Raw genomic sequence first — 22,523 nt, 5'->3', positions numbered from 1 at the left:
CGGTAACTCTCTGTAGTTCCTAATCAATAGTGGTTTAGTGGTGCAAACATGTCAGAAACATGACCTTGCATGGCCGTGCTGTAGGTCATGTAACTGTTGGTAACATGTAGTATGTTTTGTGGACATCACTGGACAGAAGTTGCTCTGTGGTTTTGTGATAGAACAAAGGTGTGGTTGAATTTATTCTGCCGCTGTGTCTTCTTATTGTCTCGGCCTTTAGGCCTCTATATCAACGTGTCGAGGCGTAGGAACTAACAGGTTATAGCACAAACAACGATATTATCACAACACACAGGTTGTAATATGGCTGTTTTGCAGGTTGGGGGGTGTCTTGGCTTCCCCTGTGATGTTACCCACGCAACGCTACTGCACTTTTATAAACCATAAAATGCTCGTTCTCCCTACTTCCACTCACGCTACAACCAGCACTGCAGCTGTAATGAATGAGGACAACCAGCACTGCAGCTGTAATGAATGAGGACAACCAGCACTGCAGCTGTAATGAATGACTACAACCAGCACTGCAGCTGTAATGAATGAATACAACCAACACTGCAGCTGTAATGAATGAGGACAACCAGCACTGCAGCTGTAATGAATGAGGACAACCAGCACTGCAGCTGTAATGAATGAGGACAACCAGCACTGCAGCTGTAATGAATGAATCCAACCAGCACTGCAGCTGTAATGAATGAATACAACCAGCACTGCAGCTGTAATGAATGAGGACAACCAGCACTGCAGCTGTAATGAATGAGGACAACCAGCACTGCAGCTGTAATGAATGAATCCAACCAGCACTGCAGCTGTAATGAATGAAGACAACCAGCACTGCAGCTGTAATGAATGACTACAACCAGCACTGCAGCTGTAATGAATGAATACAACCAGCACTGCAGCTGTAATGAATGAGGACAACCAGCACTGCAGCTGTAATGAATGAATCCAACCAGCACTGCAGCTGTAATGAATGAAGACAACCAGCACTGCAGCTGTAATGAATGACTACAACCAGCACTGCAGCTGTAATGAATGAATACAACCAGCACTGCAGCTGTAATGAATGAGGACAACCAGCACTGCAGCTGTAATGAATGAATACAACCAGCACTGCAGCTGTAATGAATGAATATAACCAGCACTGCAGCTGTAATGAATGACTACAACCAGCACTGCAGCTGTAATGAATGAATACAACCAGCACTGCAGCTGTAATGAATGAGGACAACCAGCACAGCAGCTGTAATGAATGAATACAACCAGCACTGCAGCTGTAATGAATGAATATAACCAGCACTGCAGCTGTAATGAATGACTACAACCAGCACTGCAGCTGTAATGAATGAATACAACCAGCACTGCAGCTGTAATGAATGAGGACAACCAGCACAGCAGCTGTAATGAATGAATACAACCAGCACTGCAGCTGTAATGAATGAGGACAACCAGCACTGCAGCTGTAATGAATGAATACAACCAGCACTGCAGCTGTAATGAATGAATACAACCAGCACTGCAGCTGTAATGAATGAATACAACCAGCACTGCAGCTGTAATGAATGAATACAACCAGCACTGCAGCTGTAATGAATGAATACAACCAGCACTGCAGCTGTAATGAATGAATACAACCAGCACAGCAGCTGTAATGAATGACTACAACCAGCACTGCAGCTGTAATGAATGAGGACAACCAGCACTGCAGCTGTAATGAATGAATACAACCAGCACTGCAGCTGTAATGAATGAATACAACCAGCACTGCAGCTGTAATGAATGAATACAACCAGCACTGCAGCTGTAATGAATGAATACAACCAACACTGCAGCTGTAATGAATGAATTCAACTAGCACTGCAGCAGTAATGAATGAGGACAACCAGCACTGCAGCTGTAATGAATGAGGACAACCAACACTGCAGCTGTAATGAATGAATACAACCAGCCCTGCAGCTGTAATGAATGAATCCAACCAGCACTGCAGCTGTAATGAATGAGGACAACCAGCACTGCAGCTGTAATGAATGAATACAACCAGCACTGCAGCTGTAATGAATGAATACAACCAGCACTGCAGCTGTAATGAATGACTACAACCAGCACTGCAGCTGTAATGAATGACTACAACCAGCACTGCAGCTGTAATGAATGAGGACAACCAGCACTGCAGCTGTAATGAATGAAGACAACCAGCACTGCAGCTGTAATGAATGAATACAACCAGCACTGCAGCTGTAATGAATGACTACAACCAGCACTGCAGCTGTAATGAATGAGGACAACCAGCACTGCAGCTGTAATGAATGAGGACAACCAGCACTGCAGCTGTAATGAATGAAGACAACCAGCACTGCAGCTGTAATGAATGACTACAACCAGCACTGCAGCTGTAATGAATGAATACAACCAGCACTGCAGCTGTAATGAATGAATACAACCAGCACTGCAGCTGTAATGAATGAATACAACCAACACTGCAGCTGTAATGAATGAATTCAACTAGCACTGCAGCAGTAATGAATGAGGACAACCAGCACTGCAGCTGTAATGAATGAGGACAACCAACACTGCAGCTGTAATGAATGAATACAACCAGCACTGCAGCTGTAATGAATGAATCCAACCAGCACTGCAGCTGTAATGAATGAGGACAACCAGCACTGCAGCTGTAATGAATGAATACAACCAGCACTGCAGCTGTAATGAATGACTACAACCAGCACTGCAGCTGTAATGAATGAATACAACCAGCACTGCAGCTGTAATGAATGAATACAACCAGCACTGCAGCTGTAATGAATGACTACAACCAGCACTGCAGCTGTAATGAATGACTACAACCAGCACTGCAGCTGTAATGAATGACTACAACCAGCACTGCAGCTGTAATGAATGAGGACAACCAGCACTGCAGCTGTAATGAATGAATACAACCAGCACTGCAGCTGTAATGAATGACTACAACCAGCACTGCAGCTGTAATGAATGAGGACAACCAGCACTGCAGCTGTAATGAATGAAGACAACCAGCACTGCAGCTGTAATGAATGACTACAACCAGCACTGCAGCAGTAATGAATGACTACAACCAGCACTGCAGCTGTAATCAGTAACAGTGTATCTATAAGCTTGATTTATCATCAGCGTTATTTCACTTTCTCTGGTCAAAAGTAACAACATCAGCAGGTGAGTCGGGTGAGAGAGCGGAGGGACAGCGAGTCGGGTGAGAGAGCGGAGGGACAGCGAGTCGGGTGAGAGAGCGGGTGGACAGCGAGTCGGGTGAGAGCGGGTGGACAGCGAGTCGGGTGAGAGAGCGGGTGGACAGCGAGTCGGGTGAGAGAGCGGGTGGGCAGCGAGTCGGGTGAGAGAGCGGGTGGACAGCGAGTCGGGTGAGAGAGCGGAGGGACAGCGAGTCGGGTGAGAGAGCGGAGGGACAGCGAGTCGGGTGAGAGAGCGGAGGGACAGCGAGTCGGGTGAGAGAGCGGGTGGACAGCGAGCCGGGTGAGAGAGCGGGTGGACAGCGAGCCGGGTGAGAGAGCGAAGGGACAGCGAGCCGGGTGAGAGAGCGAAGGGACAGCGAGCCGGGTGAGAGAGCGAAGGGACAGCGAGCCGGGTGAGAGAGCGGAGGGACAGCGAGTCGGGTGAGAGAGCGGAGGGACAGCGAGTCGGGTGAGAGAGCGGAGGGACAGCGAGTCGGGTGAGAGGTAGCCTCACCCCTGCTCCCTCACCTCAGACTGACCATTAACATATTACCAGTGTGAACATATACCAAAACATTTACATCATTTCCAAAGGATCTGAGCAGAACAACATTGGCAGGGCAATTGAAGCGTAGCCAATATGCAGTGATAATGTACTGGTCCTAAAGTCACTATGCGGTGATAATGTACTGGTCCTAAAGCCAATATGCGGTGATAATGTACTGGTCCTAAAGCCAATATGCAGTGATAATGTACTGGTCCTAAAGCCAATATGCAGTGATAATGTACTGGTCCTAAAGCCAATATGCTGTGATAATATACTGGTCCTAAAGTCACTATGCAGTGATAATGTACTGGTCCTAAAGCCACTATGCAGTGATAATGTACTGGTCCTAAAGCCACTATGCAGTGATAATGTACTGGTCCTAAAGCCACTATGCAGTGATAATGTACTGGTCCTAAAGCCAATATGCTGTGATAATGTACTGGTCCTAAAGCCACTATCCAGTGATAATGTACTGGTCCTAAAGCCACTATCCAGTGATAATGTACTGGTCCTAAAGCCACTATGCAGTGATAATGTACTGGTCCTAAAGCCAATATGCTGTGATAATGTACTGGTCCTAAAGCCACTATGCAGTGATAATGTACTGGTCCTAAAGCCACTATGCAGTGATAATGTACTGGTCCTAAAGCCAATATGCTGTGATAATGTACCGGTCCTAAAGCCACTATCCAGTGATAATGTACTGGTCCTAAAGCCACTATCCAGTGATAATGGACTGGTCCTAAAGCCACTATCCAGTGATAATGTACTGGTCCTAAAGCCACTATGCTGTGATAATGTACTGGTCCTAAAGCCACTATCCAGTGATAATGTACTGGTCCTAAAGCCACTATCCAGTGATAATGTACTGGTCCTAAAGCCACTATGCAGTGATAATGTACTGGTCCTAAAGCCAATATGCTGTGATAATGTACTGGTCCTAAAGCCAATATGCTGTGATAATGTACTGGTCCTAAAGCCACTATGCTGTGATAATGTACTGGTCCTAAAGCCACTATCCAGTGATAATGTACTGGTCCTAAAGCCACTATCCAGTGATAATGTACTGGTCCTAAAGCCACTATCCAGTGATAATGTACTGGTCCTAAAGCCAATATGCAGTGATAATGTACTGGTCCTAAAGCCACTATCCAGTGATAATGTACTGGTCCTAAAGCCAATATGCTGTGATAATGGACTGGTCCTAAAGCCACTATCCAGTGATAATGTACTGGTCCTAAAGCCACTATGCTGTGATAATGTACTGGTCCTAAAGCCACTATCCAGTGATAATGTACTGGTTCTAAAGCCACTATCCAGTGATAATGTACTGGTCCTAAAGCCACTATGCAGTGATAATGTACTGGTCCTAAAGCCACTATGCAGTGATAATGTACTGGTCCTAAAGCCAATATGCTGTGATAATGTACTGGTCCTAAAGCCACTATCCAGTGATAATGTACTGGTCCTAAAGCCAATATGCTGTGATAATGGACTGGTCCTAAAGCCACTATGCAGTGATAATGGACTGGTCCTAAAGCCACTATCCAGTGATAATGTACTGGTCCTAAAGCCTTACTGCACAAACATCACTGCTTACAGAACTGTGTTTAATAGCTTAATGTGGCATAGGTTTACGGTTTTAAGTCACCTTTAAATTAAAATTAAAATAAAAATCCAAGCGGTAGATCTCGGCTTGCCTATCAGGAAGTGTTCTTGACATGAGAAAAGGTTAGTGACCACTCTGCTGTACAACTACATTATGCAAATCAGCGACACAATAGATGGAGGTGATCTGTTGTTGTCAGTCTAGCGCAGCTGTAGGAGATCTGCATCAGACCGGATGGTGATTCCTCTGTCTAAAGGCTTCGTTATGATGACGGATGTTGTTCCCTGAGGAGACCCCAGGTGTCTAGCCTCCCTCTCCATCCTTCTCAGCAGAGTAACTCTCAGCAGGCCTCCCTCTCCATCCTTCTCAGCAGGCCTCCCTCTCCATCCTTCTCAGCAGAGTAACTCTTAGCAGGCCTCCCTCTCCATCCTTCTCAGCAGAGTAACTCTCAGCAGGCCTCCCTCTCCATCCTTCTCAGCAGGCCTCCCTCTCCATCCTTCTCAGCAGAGTAACTCTTAGCAGGCCTCCCTCTCCATCCTTCTCAGCAGAGTAACTCTTAGCAGGCCTCCCTCTCCATCCTTCTCAGCAGAGTAACTCTTAGCAGGCCTCCCTCTCCATCCTTCTCAGCAGAGTAACTCTTAGCAGGCCTCCCTCTCCATCCTTCTCAGCAGAGTAACTCTCAGCAGGCCTCCCTCTCCATCCTTCTCAGCAGAGTAACTCTTAGCAGGCCTCCCTCTCCATCCTTCTCAGCAGAGTAACTCTTAGCAGGCCTCCCTCTCCATCCTTCTCAGCAGAGTAACTCTTAGCAGGCCTCCCTCTCCATCCTTCTCAGCAGAGTAACTCTCAGCAGGCCTCCCTCTCCATCCTTCTCAGCAGAGTAACTCTTAGCAGGCCTCCCTCTCCATCCTTCTCAGCAGAGTAACTCTCAGCAGGCCTCCCTCTCCATCCTTCTCAGCAGGCCTCCCTCTCCATCCTTCTCAGCAGAGTAACTCTTAGCAGGCCTCCCTCTCCATCCTTCTCAGCAGAGTAACTCTCAGCAGGCCTCCCTCTCCATCCTTCTCAGCAGAGTAACTCTTAGCAGGCCTCCCTCTCCATCCTTCTCAGCAGAGTAACTCTTAGCAGGCCTCCCTCTCCATCCTTCTCAGCAGAGTAACTCTTAGCAGGCCTCCCTCTCCATCCTTCTCAGCAGAGTAACTCTCAGCAGGCCTCCCTCTCCATCCTTCTCAGCAGAGTAACTCTTAGCAGGCCTCCCTCTCCATCCTTCTCAGCAGAGTAACTCTTAGCAGGCCTCCCTCTCCATCCTTCTCAGCAGAGTAACTCTTAGCAGGCCTCCCTCTCCATCCTTCTCAGCAGAGTAACTCTTAGCAGGCCTCCCTCTCCATCCTTCTCAGCAGAGTAACTCTTAGCAGGCCTCCCTCTCCATCCTTCTCAGCAGAGTAACTCCTAGCAGGCCTCCCTCTCCATCCTTCTCAGCAGGCCTCCCTCTCCATCCTTCTCAGCAGGCCTCCCTCTCCATCCTTCTCAGCAGGCCTCCCTCTCCATCCTTCTCAGCAGAGTAACTCTCAGCAGGCCTCCCTCTCCATCCTTCTCAGCAGGCCTCCCTCTCCATCCTTCTCAGCAGAGTAACTCTCAGCAGGCCTCCCTCTCCATCCTTCTCAGCAGAGTAACTCTCAGCAGGCCTCCCTCTCCATCCTTCTCAGCAGGCCTCCCTCTCCATCCTTCTCAGCAGAGTAACTCTTAGCAGGCCTCCCTCCATCCTTCTCAGCAGAGTAACTCTTAGCAGGCCTCCCTCTCCATCCTTCTCAGCAGAGTAAATCTTAGCAGGCCTCCCTCTCCATCCTTCTCAGCAGAGTAACTCTCAGCAGGCCTCCCTCTCCATCCTTCTCAGCAGAGTAACTCTTAGCAGGCCTCCCTCTCCATCCTTCTCAGCAGAGTAACTCTTAGCAGGCCTCCCTCTCCATCCTTCTCAGCAGAGTAAATCTTAGCAGGCCTCCCTCTCCATCCTTCTCAGCAGAGTAACTCTTAGCAGGCCTCCCTCTCCATCCTTCTCAGCAGAGTAACTCTTAGCAGGCCTCCCTCTCCATCCTTCTCAGCAGAGTAACTGTTAGCAGGCCTCCCTCTCCATCCTTCTCAGCAGAGTAACTCTTAGCAGGCCTCCTTCTCCATCCTTCTCAGCAGGCCTCCCTCTCCATCCTTCTCAGCAGAGTAACTCTTAGCAGGCCTCCCTCTCCATCCTTCTCAGCAGAGTAAATCTCAGCAGGCCTCCCTCTCCATCCTTCTCAGCAGAGTAACTGTTAGCAGGCCTCCCTCTCCATCCTTCTCAGCAGAGTAACTCTTAGCAGGCCTCCTTCTCCATCCTTCTCAGCAGGCCTCCCTCTCTATCCTTCTCAGCAGAGTAACTCTTAGCAGGCCTCCCTCTCCATCCTTCTCAGCAGAGTAAATCTCAGCAGGCCTCCCTCTCCATCCTTCTCAGCAGAGTAAATCTCAGCAGGCCTCCCTCTCCATCCTTCTCAGCAGAGTAAATCTCAGCAGGCCTCCCTCTCCATCCTTCTCAGCAGAGTAACTCTTAGCAGGCCAACCAGGAGTAATGGTGGGCTCAGCAGTAACTCTTAGCAGGCCAACCAGGAGTAATGGTGGGCTCAGCAGTAACTCTTAGCAGGCCAACCTCTGGAGTAATGGTGGGCTCAGCAGTAACTCTTAGCAGGCCAACCTCTGGAGTAATGGTGGGCTCAGCAGTAACTCTTAGCAGGCCAACCTCTGGAGTAATGGTGGGCTCAGCAGTAACTCTTAGCAGGCCAACCTCTGGAGTAATGGTGGGCTCAGCAGTAACTCTTAGCAGGCCAACCTCTGGAGTAATGGTGGGCTCAGCAGTAACTCTTAGCAGGCCAACCTCTGGAGTAATGGTGGGCTCAGCAGTAACTCTTAGCAGGCCAACCTCTGGAGTAATGGTGGGCTCAGCAGTAACTCTTAGCAGGCCAACCTCTGGAGTAATGGTGGGCTCAGCAGTAACTCTTAGCAGGCCAACCTTCGGAGTAATGGTGGGCTCAGCAGTAACTCTTAGCAGGCCAACCTCTGGAGTAATGGTGGGCTCAGCAGTAACTCTTAGCAGGCCAACCTCTGGAGTAATGGTGGGCTCAGCAGTAACTCTTAGCAGGCCAACCTCTGGAGTAATGGTGGGCTCAGCAGTAACTCTTAGCAGGCCAACCTCTGGAGTAATGGTGGGCTCAGCAGTAACTCTTAGCAGGCCAACCTCTGGAGTAATGGTGGGCTCAGCAGTAACTCTTAGCAGGCCAACCAGGAGTAATGGTGGGCTCAGCAGTAACTCTTAGCAGGCCAACCAGGAGTAATGGTGGGCTCAGCAGTAACTCTTAGCAGGCCAACCAGGAGTAATGGTGGGCTCAGCAGTAACTCTTAGCAGGCCAACCAGGAGTAATGGTGGGCTCAGCAGTAACTCTTAGCAGGCCAACCTCTGGAGTAATGGTGGGCTCAGCAGTAACTCTTAGCAGGCCAACCTCTGGAGTAATGGTGGGCTCAGCAGTAACTCTTAGCAGGCCAACCAGGAGTAATGGTGGGCTCAGCAGTAACTCTTAGCAGGCCAACCAGGAGTAATGGTGGGCTCAGCAGTAACTCTTAGCAGGCCAACCAGGAGTAATGGTGGGCTCAGCAGTAACTCTTAGCAGGCCAACCAGGAGTAATGGTGGGCTCAGCAGTAACTCTTAGCAGGCCAACCTCTGGAGTAATGGTGGGCTCAGCAGTAACTCTTAGCAGGCCAACCTCTGGAGTAATGGTGGGCTCAGCAGTAACTCTTAGCAGGCCAACCTCTGGAGTAATGGTGGGCTCAGCAGTAACTCTTAGCAGGCCAACCTCTGGAGTAATGGTGGGCTCAGCAGTAACTCTTAGCAGGCCAACCAGGAGTAATGGTGGGCTCAGCAGTAACTCTTAGCAGGCCAACCTCTGGAGTAATGGTGGGCTCAGCAGTAACTCTTAGCAGGCCAACCAGGAGTAATGGTGGGCTCAGCAGTAACTCTTAGCAGGCCAACCAGGAGTAATGGTGGGCTCAGCAGTAACTCTTAGCAGGCCAACCAGGAGTAATGGTGGGCTCAGCAGTAACTCTTAGCAGGCCAACATGTAGTAATTTGTATTTTATTTTATTAGGATCCCCATTAGCCAATGGCAACAGCTAGTCCAACACATAGCGAAAAAGACATTACAGACAAAATACTTTTTTAACATATTTAAAAACATGAGCATGTAGTGTTTTATGTGTGCATTAGAGGTCTAATGTAAAAGTTGGACCCGTTTCCCGAAATGGACCTGGGGCTTTCCCACTCGAACCCGATGTTCATAAATATTATTTTCTTTATATAGAGACCGTTCCGTCCAGACTCGGTCCGATCTGAGTGAGGGAAGCAGCAGAAAAGTATATATTTTTTTATGCTACTTTATTAACCGGAGCTGATTAAAGGAGGAGGGAGAGAGGCGAGGCTCTAGCAGGCGGGGAGGGGCCGTACTGTGAGTGAGTGACAAGGGGAGGAGGGAGAGAGGCGAGGCTCTAGCAGGGGGGGAGGGGCCGTACTGTGAGTGAGTGACACGGGGAGGAGGGAGAGAGGCGAGGCTCTAGCAGGCGGGGAGGGGCCGTACTGTGAGTGAGTGACACGGGGAGGAGGGAGAGAGGCGAGGCTCTAGCAGGGGGGGAGGGGCTGTACTGTGAGTGAGTGACACGGGGAGGAGGGAGAGAGGCGAGGCTCTAGCAGGGAGGGAGGGGCCGTACTGTGAGTGATGAGACACGGGGAGGAGGGAGAGAGGCGAGGCTCTAGCAGGGGGGGAGGGGCTGTACTGTGAGTGAGTGACACGGGGAGGAGGGAGAGAGGCGAGGCTCTAGCAGGGAGGGAGGGGCCGTACTGTGAGTGATGAGACACGGGGAGGAGGGAGAGAGGCGAGGCTCTAGCAGGGGGGGAGGGGCTGTACTGTGAGTGAGTGACACGGGGAGGAGGGAGAGAGGCGAGGCTCTAGCAGGGAGGGAGGGGCCGTACTGTGAGTGATGAGACACGGGGAGGAGGGAGAGAGGCGAGGCTCTAGCAGGGGGGGAGGGGCTGTACTGTGAGTGAGTGACACGGGGAGGAGGGAGAGAGGCGAGGCTCTAGCAGGGGGGGAGGGGCTGTACTGTGAGTGAGTGACACGGGGAGGAGGGAGAGAGGCGAGGCTCTAGCAGGGAGGGAGGGGCTGTACTGTGAGTGATGAGACACGGGGAGGAGGGAGAGAGGCGAGGCTCTAGCAGGGAGGGAGGGGCCGTACTGTGAGTGAGTGACACGGGGAGGAGGGAGAGAGGCGAGGCTCTAGCAGGGGGGGAGGGGCCGTACTGTGAGTGATGAGACACGGGGAGGAGGGAGAGAGGCGAGGCTCTAGCAGGGGGGGAGGGGCCGTACTGTGAGTGAGTGACACGGGGAGGAGGGAGAGAGGCGAGGCTCTAGCAGGGGGGGAGGGGCCGTACTGTGAGTGAGTGACACGGGGAGGAGGGAGAGAGGCGAGGCTCTAGCAGGCGGGGAGGGGCCGTACTGTGAGTGAGTGACACGGGGAGGAGGGAGAGAGGCGAGGCTCTAGCAGGGGGGGAGGGGCTGTACTGTGAGTGAGTGACACGGGGAGGAGGGAGAGAGGCGAGGCTCTAGCAGGGGGGGAGGGGCCGTACTGTGAGTGATGAGACACGGGGAGGAGGGAGAGAGGCGAGGCTCTAGCAGGGGGGGAGGGGCCGTACTGTGAGTGATGAGACACGGGGAGGAGGGAGAGAGGCGAGGCTCTAGCAGGTGGGGAGGGGCCGTACTGTGAGTGATGAGACACGGGGAGGAGGGAGAGAGGCGAGGCTCTAGCAGGGAGGGAGGGGCCGTACTGTGAGTGATGAGACACGGGGAGGAGGGAGAGAGGCGAGGCTCTAGCAGGGAGGGAGGGGCCGTACTGTGAGTGATGAGACACGGGGAGGAGGGAGAGAGGCGAGGCTCTAGCAGGGGGGGAGGGGCCGTACTGTGAGTGATGAGACACGGGGAGGAGGGAGAGAGGCGAGGCTCTAGCAGGGGGGGAGGGGCCGTACTGTGAGTGATGAGACACGGGGAGGAGGGAGAGAGGCGAGGCTCTAGCAGGGAGGGAGGGGCCGTACTGTGAGTGATGAGACACGGGGAGGAGGGAGAGAGGCGAGGCTCTAGCAGGGAGGGAGGGGCCGTACTGTGAGTGATGAGACACGGGGAGGAGGGAGAGAGGCGAGGCTCTAGCAGGGGGGGAGGGGCTGTACTGTGAGTGATGAGACACGGGGAGGAGGGAGAGAGGGACCGCATCCGACCAAGCCAACTCAAGCTATAGTAGACTAATAGTATATGTATGTAATAGTAGTAGACTAATATAGTAGACTAATAGTATATGTATGTAATAGTAGTAGACTAATATAGTAGACTAATAGCATATGTATGTAATAGTAGTAGACTAATAGTATATGTATGTAATAGTAGTAGACTAATAGTATATGTATGTAATAGTAGTAGACTAATATAGTAGACTAATAGCATATGTATGTAATAGTAGTAGACTAATATAGTAGACTAATAGTATATGTATGTAATAGTAGTAGACTAATATAGTAGACTAATAGTATATGTATGTAATAGTAGTAGACTAATATAGTAGACTAATAGCATATGTATGTAATAGTAGTAGACTAATAGTATATGTATGTAATAGTAGTAGACTAATAGTATATGTATGTAATAGTAGTAGACTAATATAGTAGACTAATAGCATATGTATGTAATAGTAGTAGACTAATATAGTAGACTAATAGTATATGTATGTAATAGTAGTAGACTAATATAGTAGACTAATAGTATATGTATGTAATAGTAGTAGACTAATATAGTAGACTAATAGTATATGTATGTAATAGTAGTAGACTAATATAGTAGACTAATAGCATATGTATGTAATAGTAGTAGACTAATAGTATATGTATGTAATAGTAGTAGACTAATAGTATATGTATGTAATAGTAGTAGACTAATATAGTAGACTAATAGTATATGTATGTAATAGTAGTAGACTAATATAGTAGACTAATAGTATATGTATGTAATAGTAGTAGACTAATATAGTAGACTAATAGTATATGTATGTAATAGTAGTAGACTAATATAGTAGACTAATAGCATATGTATGTAATAGTAGTAGACTAATAGTATATGTATGTAATAGTAGTAGACTAATAGTATATGTATGTAATAGTAGTAGACTAATAGTATATGTATGTAATAGTAGTAGACTAATATAGTAGACTAATAGCATATGTATGTAATAGTAGTAGACTAATAGCATATGTATGTAATAGTAGTAGACTAATAGTATATGTATGTAATAGTAGTAGACTAATAGTAAATGTATGTAATAGTAGTAGACTAATATAGTAGACTAATAGCATATGTATGTAATAGTAGTAGACTAATATAGTAGACTAATAGTATATGTATGTAATAGTAGTAGACTAATATAGTAGACTAATAGTATATGTATGTAATAGTAGTAGACTAATATAGTAGACTAATAGCATATGTATGTAATAGTAGTAGACTAATATAGTAGACTAATAGCATATGTATGTAATAGTAGTAGACTAATATAGTAGACTAATAGTATATGTATGTAATAGTAGTAGACTAATATAGTAGACTAATAGCATATGTATGTAATAGTAGTAGACTAATATAGTAGACTAATAGCATATGTATGTAATAGTAGTAGACTAATATAGTAGACTAATAGCATATGTATGTAATAGTAGTAGACTAATATAGTAGACTAATAGTATATGTATGTAATAGTAGTAGACTAATATAGTAGACTAATAGCATATGTATGTAATAGTAGTAGACTAATATAGTAGACTAATAGTATATGTATGTAATAGTAGTAGACTAATATAGTAGACTAATAGCATATGTATGTAATAGTAGTAGACTAATATAGTAGACTAATAGCATATGTATGTAATAGTAGTAGACTAATATAGTAGACTAATAGCATATGTATGTAATAGTAGTAGACTAATATAGTAGACTAATAGTATATGTATGTAATAGTAGTAGACTAATATAGTAGACTAATAGCATATGTATGTAATAGTAGTAGACTAATATAGTAGACTAATAGCATATGTATGTAATAGTAGTAGACTAATATAGTAGACTAATAGCATATGTATGTAATAGTAGTAGACTAATATAGTAGACTAATAGCATATGTATGTAATAGTAGTAGACTAATATAGTAGACTAATAGCATATGTATGTAATAGTAGTAGACTAATATAGTAGACTAATAGCATATGTATGTAATAGTAGTAGACTAATATAGTAGACTAATAGTATATGTATGTAATAGTAGTAGACTAATATAGTAGACTAATAGCATATGTATGTAATAGTAGTAGACTAATATAGTAGACTAATAGTATATGTATGTAATAGTAGTAGACTAATATAGTAGACTAATAGCATATGTATGTAATAGTAGTAGACTAATATAGTAGACTAATAGCATATGTATGTAATAGTAGTAGACTAATATAGTAGACTAATAGTATATGTATGTAATAGTAGTAGACTAATATAGTAGACTAATAGCATATGTATGTAATAGTAGTAGACTAATATAGTAGACTAATAGTATATGTATGTAATAGTAGTAGACTAATATAGTAGACTAATAGTATATGTATGTAATAGTAGTAGACTAATATAGTAGACTAATAGTATATGTATGTAATAGTAGTAGACTAATATAGTAGACTAATAGCATATGTATGTAATAGTAGTAGACTAATATAGTAGACTAATAGTATATGTATGTAATAGTAGTAGACTAATATAGTAGACTAATAGCATATGTATGTAATAGTAGTAGACTAATATAGTAGACTAATAGCATATGTATGTAATAGTAGTAGACTAATATAGTAGACTAATAGCATATGTATGTAATAGTAGTAGACTAATATAGTAGACTAATAGCATATGTATGTAATAGTAGTAGACTAATATAGTAGACTAATAGCATATGTATGTAATAGTAGTAGACTAATATAGTAGACTAATAGCATATGTATGTAATAGTAGTAGACTAATATAGTAGACTAATAGCATATGTATGTAATAGTAGTAGACTAATATAGTAGACTAATAGCATATGTATGTAATAGTAGTAGACTAATATAGTAGACTAATAGCATATGTATGTAATAGTAGTAGACTAATATAGTAGACTAATAGCATATGTATGTAATAGTAGTAGACTAATATAGTAGACTAATAGCATATGTATGTAATAGTAGTAGACTAATATAGTAGACTAATAGCATATGTATGTAATAGTAGTAGACTAATATAGTAGACTAATAGCAACATATGTAATCATGTAGTAACCAAAAAAAGTGTTAAGCAAAATAGATTTTATATTTGAGATTCTTCAAATAGCCACCCTTTGCCTGGATGACAGCCATTGAATCTGTATGTTTTGACCATGACAGTTTACAATCTAAGGTAACACCAAGTTATTTAGTCTCCTCAACTTGTTCAACAGCCACACCATTCAGTACCAGATTCAGCTGAGGTCTAGAACTTAGGGAATGATATGTACCAAATACAATGTTTTAGAGATGTTCAGGACTAGTTTATTACCGGCCACCCGGTCTAAAACTGACTGCAACTCTTTGTTAAGGGTTTCAGTGACTTCATTAGCTGTGGTTGCTGACTCCGTATATGGTTGAATCATCAGCATACGTGGACACACAGGCTTTGTTTAATGCCAGTGGCAGGTCATTGGTAAAAATAGACAAGAGTAGAGGGCCAAGAGAGCTGCCCTGCGGTACACCATTACAGAGAAGGTTCCATTAAAGAAAACCCTCTGAGTACTATTAGATAGATGGATCTGAATCAACAATATGGCAGAGGTTGAAAAGCCATAACAGTAATGGCTATGGTAATGGTGGACTCAGAGGCTTCTGGCTGACGCTAATCTGCCTGGATATGACATCCAAATTAAATAAGGAAGCGGTATGTGTCTGCCATTTTACACAGAGCTTTGTCCTTTCATCACTCTATCCAATCACAGACCTCCAAGCTACAAAGGCAGACCATGTCTTCTGTCTCCCTCCTACTTCCTTCCTGTATATTAACCTCCCTTTCCTCTCTACCTCTCTCTTTCCTGTATCAATTCAATTCAAAGGGCTGTAATTGACATGGGCAACATATGTTAACATTGCCAAAGCAAGTGAAATAGATAATAAACAATAAAAAAATGAACAGTAAACATTACACTCACAAAAGTTCCAAAGGAATAAAGACATTTCATATGTCATATTATGTCTATAAACAGTGTTGTAATGATGTGCAGTACAAAATGGAAAATAAATATACATAAATATGGGTTGTATTTACAATGGTGTTTGTTCTTCACTGGTTGTCCTTTTCTTTTCGCTGTCTCTCGCTGTCTCGTTGTCTCCTCTGTCTCTCGCTCTCTCGCTGTCTCCTCTGTCTCCTCTGTCTCTCGCTCTCTCTCGCTCTCTCTCGCTGTCTCTCTCTCGCTGTCTCTCTCTCTCGCTGTCTCTCTCTCTCGCTGTCTCTCTCTCTCGCTGTCTCTCTCTCTCGCTGTCTCTCTCTCTCGCTGTCTCTCTCTCTCGCTGTCTCTCTCTCTCGCTGTCTCTCTCTCGCTGTCTCTCTCTCTCGCTGTCTCTCTCTCTCGCTGTCTCTCTCTCTCGATGTCTCTCTCTCTCGCTGTCTCTCTCTCTCGCTGTCTCTCTCTCTCTAGCTGTCTCTCTCTCTCTCGCTGTCTCTCTCTCTCTAGCTGTCTCTCTCTCTCTCGCTGTCTCTCTCTCTCTCGCTGTCTCTCTCTCTCTCGCTGTCTCTCTCTCTCGCACGCTGTCTCTCTCTCTCGCACGCTGTCTCCTCTGTCTCACGCTGTCTCTCGCTCTCTCGCTGTCTCTCGCTCTCTCGCTGTCTCTCGCTCTCTCGCTGTCTCTCGCTCTCTCGCTGTCTCTCGCTCTCTCTCTGTCTCCTCTGTCTCACGCTGTCTCACACTGTCTCCGCTGTCTCTCGCTCTCTCTCACTGTCTCCTCTATCTCGCTGTCTCTCACTGTTTCCTCTGTATCGCTCTGTCTCTCGCTCTCTCTCGCTCTCGCTGTCTTCTCTCCCTCTCTCCTCCAGGTGTATAAAGTCTCTTCCATCTTGTACCAGGTGTATTCTAACCTCTCTCCTCCAGGTGTATAAAGTCTCTTTCATCTTGTACCAGGTGTATTCTAACCTCTCTTCTCTCTCCTCCAGGTGTATAAAGGTTCTGCCACGTCCTACCAGATGCCCGGCCTGCAGACCAACAGTGAGTACCGCTTCAGGGTGTGTGCCATCCGCCAGTGCCAGGATGCTCCAGAGCTGAGTGGTCCCTACAGCCCCACGGTGACGCTCTCCCCCCAGCGCAGTGAGCTGTCAGCGGGCAGTGTGAGCAGTGTGGGCCCCCGGGCTGGAGCTGACCCCGCCAGGCCCCTAACAGATGAGCAGTGGGCTGCTCTCATCATCATGCTCTGCGCAGTCATCTCCATCCTCATCGCTTTCATCATCCAGTACTTTGTTATCAAGTGAGCTGTATCTCCCGTGTTTCTCTCCTCCGTCTCCTACTCTTTTGTTCCTCACTTCCTTCTCCTCCAAGCTGCAGGGTTACAGCTTTAATTTCCTGTCGATGTTGTAGTTTATTTCTGTTGTCACCTCTGTGTGATTATGATTATAGCAGAGGGAGGGAGTCCAGGAGGAAATTATATAATGTATTGCTTTGATACCTTCCTGTCTTCCCCTCCCTCACCTCCCTTTACAGAAGCCTCTCAATGTTTATCAAGACTCCGCTGTGGTTGGTTACCCTGCACAGAATAGAGTACCATATTATGAGTCATAATTACCCATAAGACCTAGCGGTCAAACAGGGTAATGGTTACAATATTTTTTTCCACCATTCATTTTTCCACATAGGGAATTTTAGAAACAGTTCAAATAAGGGCTGTGTTTTGTGTAGGCTTAGCCTGGCGTGACGCTTTTGATAACCGTGTAAATCTCTTTCAGACAAAGTGACTTTTGTCAATGTATTTGCCTGTATTTACCATGCAAAACTGAAACGCTAATTAGCTGCTAATGTGGCTATCATAAAGAACTACAAATACCATGATGATCTGGACGAGACTGACGAATCGAGGCGAAGGTAAGAATCTCTGTATTAACTATCTAATGTTAGCTAAATGTAGTCATTAATAAATTGGCAAAAAAATAAATAAATGGACAATTCTGACAACTGTCTTGTGCAAGTATTAAATTGACACAATGCCTGTTAACAAAGGTGTCAGCTAGAGACGAGGTGCAGGAGCATGCTGGGATTTGTAGTTTTCCATGTTGTCTACTTTGACACTAATTAGCATTTTCACATCTGAGAGTAAAATGGAGCCAAAATATATTGATAAAAGTCCTAGAGAGATTTACACGGTTATCAACAAAAGCGTCACGCCAGGCTAAGCCTACACAAAACACAGCCCTTCATTTTAAGTTTTTCTAAAATCCCCTATGTGGAAAAAATTAATGGTGGACAAACTATTGGAACCATTACCCTGTTTGACCGCTAGGTCTTATGGGTATTATGACACCTCCACTGTGAGGCTCTATACTTCATTGTGATTGGTTAACCTGTACAGAATGGATAATGAAGGAGCAGGGATATACGGTTAAAAGAAATATCACTCACCATGTACGTGTCCAACCATATATATGTATAGATTATTCATTTATTTATATCGGAGTTTAAAAGGGGCCGGTATGAAACTAGGTTGATATTATATAGCCTATGTGCTGTTAGAACCTGGGACCTGATTTGACCAGTGTTTTGCACAGATGTGCATGTCCAGATGCACAGGTGTAGGTGTGCCACAGTTACACATGCTGGCTTCACGTGCTCGTGGGAAATGGGGAAACTGGGCAATGGTAAGTCTGACAGGATTTGTGTTCAAGTGCTTTTGAAGTCAGAATAATTCTTCAACCGATTTAGATTCAAGCTAGCTTGATAGGCTTGCTAACATTTGCTTATAATAAAGTTAGCTAGCTTGCTTAACGTTGACAATATGGTCAAGACTAGCTACGTTTATCCAAATTGATAAGGTTGTAATTGTCAGAAACTAATTTGTTGTCATTAGTTTTGGTTGAAAAGGTTCAAGGTCGGTAGTGAAATGTCTCAACTCGAGTAACATCATTTTCTCAGAGTTTCCCCGCTTGTAATTCTGACTTGAAGGTCATTCAAGTGAAATTTCCAACTGGGAACTAGGAGCTTCCGATAACTCCGATTTTAGCATGTGAACACAGCAACAGTTAGGAAGTGGCTGGGTGAGGGGATGGGGGGAGGTCAGAGGTCAGATGTACCACAGAGATACCTCGGAAGGGGGAAGTGGCCACACCTTCTGGAGTTTATATAAAGGGTTAAATAGAGAGGACGAATAGATATCCAAATTCTTGTTTGCATTATAGAACGTTCATTTAGCACTTTCCAACTTTGTTGATGTTCAGAATGTGTAGGGATGCAAAAGTCGACTGGAGAAATGTTAGTATATTTTTGTATAGTGAAGACACACGGACCGGTTAGTAGTTGGAGAAATTAAACGCTCAGAAGTAGAGTTTAGGGGAAAATATAACATAAAACCAAACTAACACAATGATTATGATGATGAATAATTCTAATTATTTTTTACTATCATATAGTTATACTGTAGCTTGTATTTACAATCATGCAGAATCTTTTTTTCTTTTCTTTTTTTTTTTGTTCTTCAGCACAAAACTTCTACTTCGCTTACTATCCTTATTCTCTCTCTTTGTTTTTTTTTGTGTTTTTTCACTACTTCATTTTGCACCTTAAGTGAAAGAGGAAACCTTGACTGAATGTGTCTTGGTTTTGTTATCCATTTTTATAGACCTATGTATTTTCAGATTGTACAAGCCCTAGTGGTGTTCTGGGTGTTTTTAAAAAAAAAAGTTCTAGTACCTTCCACATGATGTGTTGTCATAGTAACAACAGATGTTTTTTTTTTCTCCCGTCAGTATCAGACCAGTTTGTTGTTTTCAGAGGATTAAAGAAAACAAATAAACTTGGATGCATTTTCTTAATTTTGCTGAAGTTTATTTTTTATTTTTATTATTTTTATTTTCGAAAACACAATTATGTTTTTGTTTATTTCATTTTTTAGCAATATTGATTTGATGTTAGTAAACATATAATACGTATAATAATCATGATGAAATTAAATAATTGTATTTGGAGGATATCAACGTTTCTGATTTATTTTGATTTCTTTACATCAGAGTCATTCATGTGAATATCTATTTTTTTATAAGATTGAAGTATATGGTATTATAAACTATGTCCAGAGAAAATAAGAAAACACCTACATAGCTTAATAATCATAAACCGTGAAAAGTAAAAACTATCCGCAGATCAGAACTGTGTTAACTCGTACTTCCTGTTGATCTTAAAGTTTGGCCTTTTTTCTTTTTTTGCGGACACATACTTCCTTCACGCCATTTCACCCGGTGCATGGTGCTACACGTCACGGGGGGGGGGGGGGTTGTAGATTTCAGCGCGCAATATGGGTATAGAGACCCAGCTGAGCACTCGCTCTCAAGTCTGGATGGTGGAAACTATTCATCGCACCGCTACAGGTTTACCAGTGCAGGGCGCGTACACCACACGACAAAATCACATTAAACCACCGTCTCTCCTCCAGTATTGTCTTGTGATGGATCTTACGGTTTCATCAGGGAGCCGTAAAGGAATGGCATCGCTGAATTCACGTTACGTTATTTCATGCTGCCACAGAATAGAAAGAAGTTAAACCACATGATTTTTGTATTTAAATTTCATTGTTTTAAAGTTGTGAGATAAGTCACTCAAAGTAAGGGAATGTTCAATGAGGCTGGGTGTTTAAGTACTCCAGGATAACATGGTGTAGTTGGTGGATAATCTGGTGTAGTTGGTGGATAATCTGGTGTAGTTGCTGGATAATCTGGTGTAGTTGGTGGATAATCTGGTGTAGTTGGTGGATACTCTGGTGTAGTTGGTGGATAATCTGGTGTAGTTGGTGGATAATCTGGTGTAGTTGGTGGATAATCTGGTGTAGTTGGTGGATAATCTGGTGTAGTTGGTGGATAATCTGGTGTAGTTGCTCTCCAACAAATATAGAGGGCCGAGGACATCCAAAATCCATCAGTTTAACGAATGAAGTAACGCTGAAACCGAATGTGTGTGTGTGAGAGAATCTAATTGACACGTAGTCTAATTCAATACGTAAATTCCGAAATACTGACATTTTAATCGATAACAAATGACATGACCTTCCCCTGAATTCTATCAAGTAAAATACAGAATCCTTTAAAATATGCTAGCTAAACTGAGAAACATTGACAACATGCTGACACGAGTCAGAAAAGGGTTGGGGAAAGGCTCAATTAATCTGATCTTGTTCAATCGAAACGCTAATAATTTAATCCCTGTGATTGTCAGTATACAGGTACAATTGCATGTTGACTAACCAATCGCAGTGAAATTAGATAAATCTAGTAGATTGGCTTGATAGCCACATCCATTTAACGTTTTTTTGGTCGGCTAGCAAGCGAAACTTGATGTCACACATCCGTTGACTTTTGGGACCAATTTTCTCCAGCCTCTTTGTAGCTAGCTATCGTTAGTTCAAATAAAACCAAATGATGTCCTAATATGAAAGTATAGATCCACGGAACCGAGGTCCCAGGCGGAGGGTTCTCGGTTGAACGTGGACGCGCATCGGACAGTCCTTACACTTTGAAACCCACACCGCACCCCGTTACGTATAACCCCGCCCACCGGGTAAAAAAATGGCATAAAAATGAGTATGTCCCCTTTTTTTTCTCTCTCTGTGTGTGTTCCAAGTCTTTGTAACCGATTTCCCGAGTTATGCGAGCTAATCAATGTAGTCTGTGATCAGGCAGTAAGTAGTCTAGTGTTGTGTTTTGTTATGGACAAATATGATTCTGGCTGTTGCAACCGTTATAAAGCTGATGATACAGGTACTTTGCATAATGTTTTTTTTGGGGGGGGGGGGGGGGGGCAGGAGGGAAATTACATTGATTTGGTCGACCAGGCATCTTCTGATTTCTGATGTCTTAATTCTTTGTCGTTTTTAAAGAATTAAATTCCTATTTTTGATAGTGATTGCATCGTGTGCCATTGTAAACAGCTCAGCGTGGTGGCAGGTCAAACTACTACCTGTCGGGCTGAGAGAGAGACGAAACAAAACACTACAACAAATAAAATAATTAAAATATGCACACACACAAAAAAAATGAGACCATTTTTATGTAATTTTAATGTTTGCAGTTAGTTACCTCATACACCGTACATTCCAAAATGAAAATTTGTTATACTATAAATACTACCGGTACCAGACATATCACTTTCAAATGTTCGTTATGGGAATTATAATGTAGAATCATCAGTATGTATCTAAAGTGTGTCTGTATAGCCATGATATCTACAAAGATCCATGCACAATAAAGATTTATAATTCTTAATTTCACCTTGTCTTGATTTGTCATGTCACGTTTTCCTCTACAATTTTTGTGGACCCCTCCCGGGACAGGGCCACGGTGTCCCCCGACCAGCATGTGGGCCCCCAGACAGTGTCCCAACGACCAACCACCTGGTCGTGGACTGGGGACGGACAAACAGACCCCACAGAGCCCCTGGACACAATTTAGATCCAACCAAATCATGAGAAAACAAAAATATCATCTTTCCAATATGTCAAGTAATTAACAAAAAAACAGAGCAAACTAGAATGTTATTTGGCCCTAAACAGAGAGTACACCGTGGCAGAATACCTGACCACTGTGACTGACTGAACCTTAAGGAATGCTTTGACTATGTACATGTAACCGATGTGAAATGGCTAGCTAGTTAGCGGTGGTGCGCGCTAATAGCGTTTCAATCGATGACGTCACTCGCTCTGAGACCTTGAAGTAGTGGTTCCCCTTGCTCTGCAAGAGCCGCGGCCTTTGTGGAGCGATGGGTAACGATACTTCGTGGGTGACTG

At 44.4% G+C, this 22,523-nt stretch overlaps 1 protein-coding gene across 6 annotated transcripts in view; it reads left to right on the top strand.

Moving 5' to 3' along the window:
- fndc3a (fibronectin type III domain containing 3A) overlaps positions 1-22,002 on the top strand; it is a 197,957-nt gene extending 175,955 nt beyond the window's left edge. For all 6 annotated transcript variants that reach the window (XM_055880773.1, XM_055880772.1, XM_055880774.1 and 3 more), the window contains one exon: positions 16,705-22,002. In XM_055880773.1, the coding sequence (XP_055736748.1) occupies positions 16,705-17,016 (312 nt within the window). In that variant the 3' untranslated portion in view covers positions 17,017-22,002. The remainder of the gene's footprint in view (positions 1-16,704) is intronic.
- Positions 22,003-22,523: the final 521 nt, after the last annotated feature.

Source organism: Salvelinus fontinalis, chromosome 24 (genome assembly GCF_029448725.1).
Source record: "Salvelinus fontinalis isolate EN_2023a chromosome 24, ASM2944872v1, whole genome shotgun sequence".
Lineage (NCBI taxonomy): Eukaryota > Metazoa > Chordata > Actinopteri > Salmoniformes > Salmonidae > Salvelinus > Salvelinus fontinalis.
Note: the sequence above shows the minus strand (reverse complement) of the source record. Positions and strands in the feature narration are given on the sequence as shown.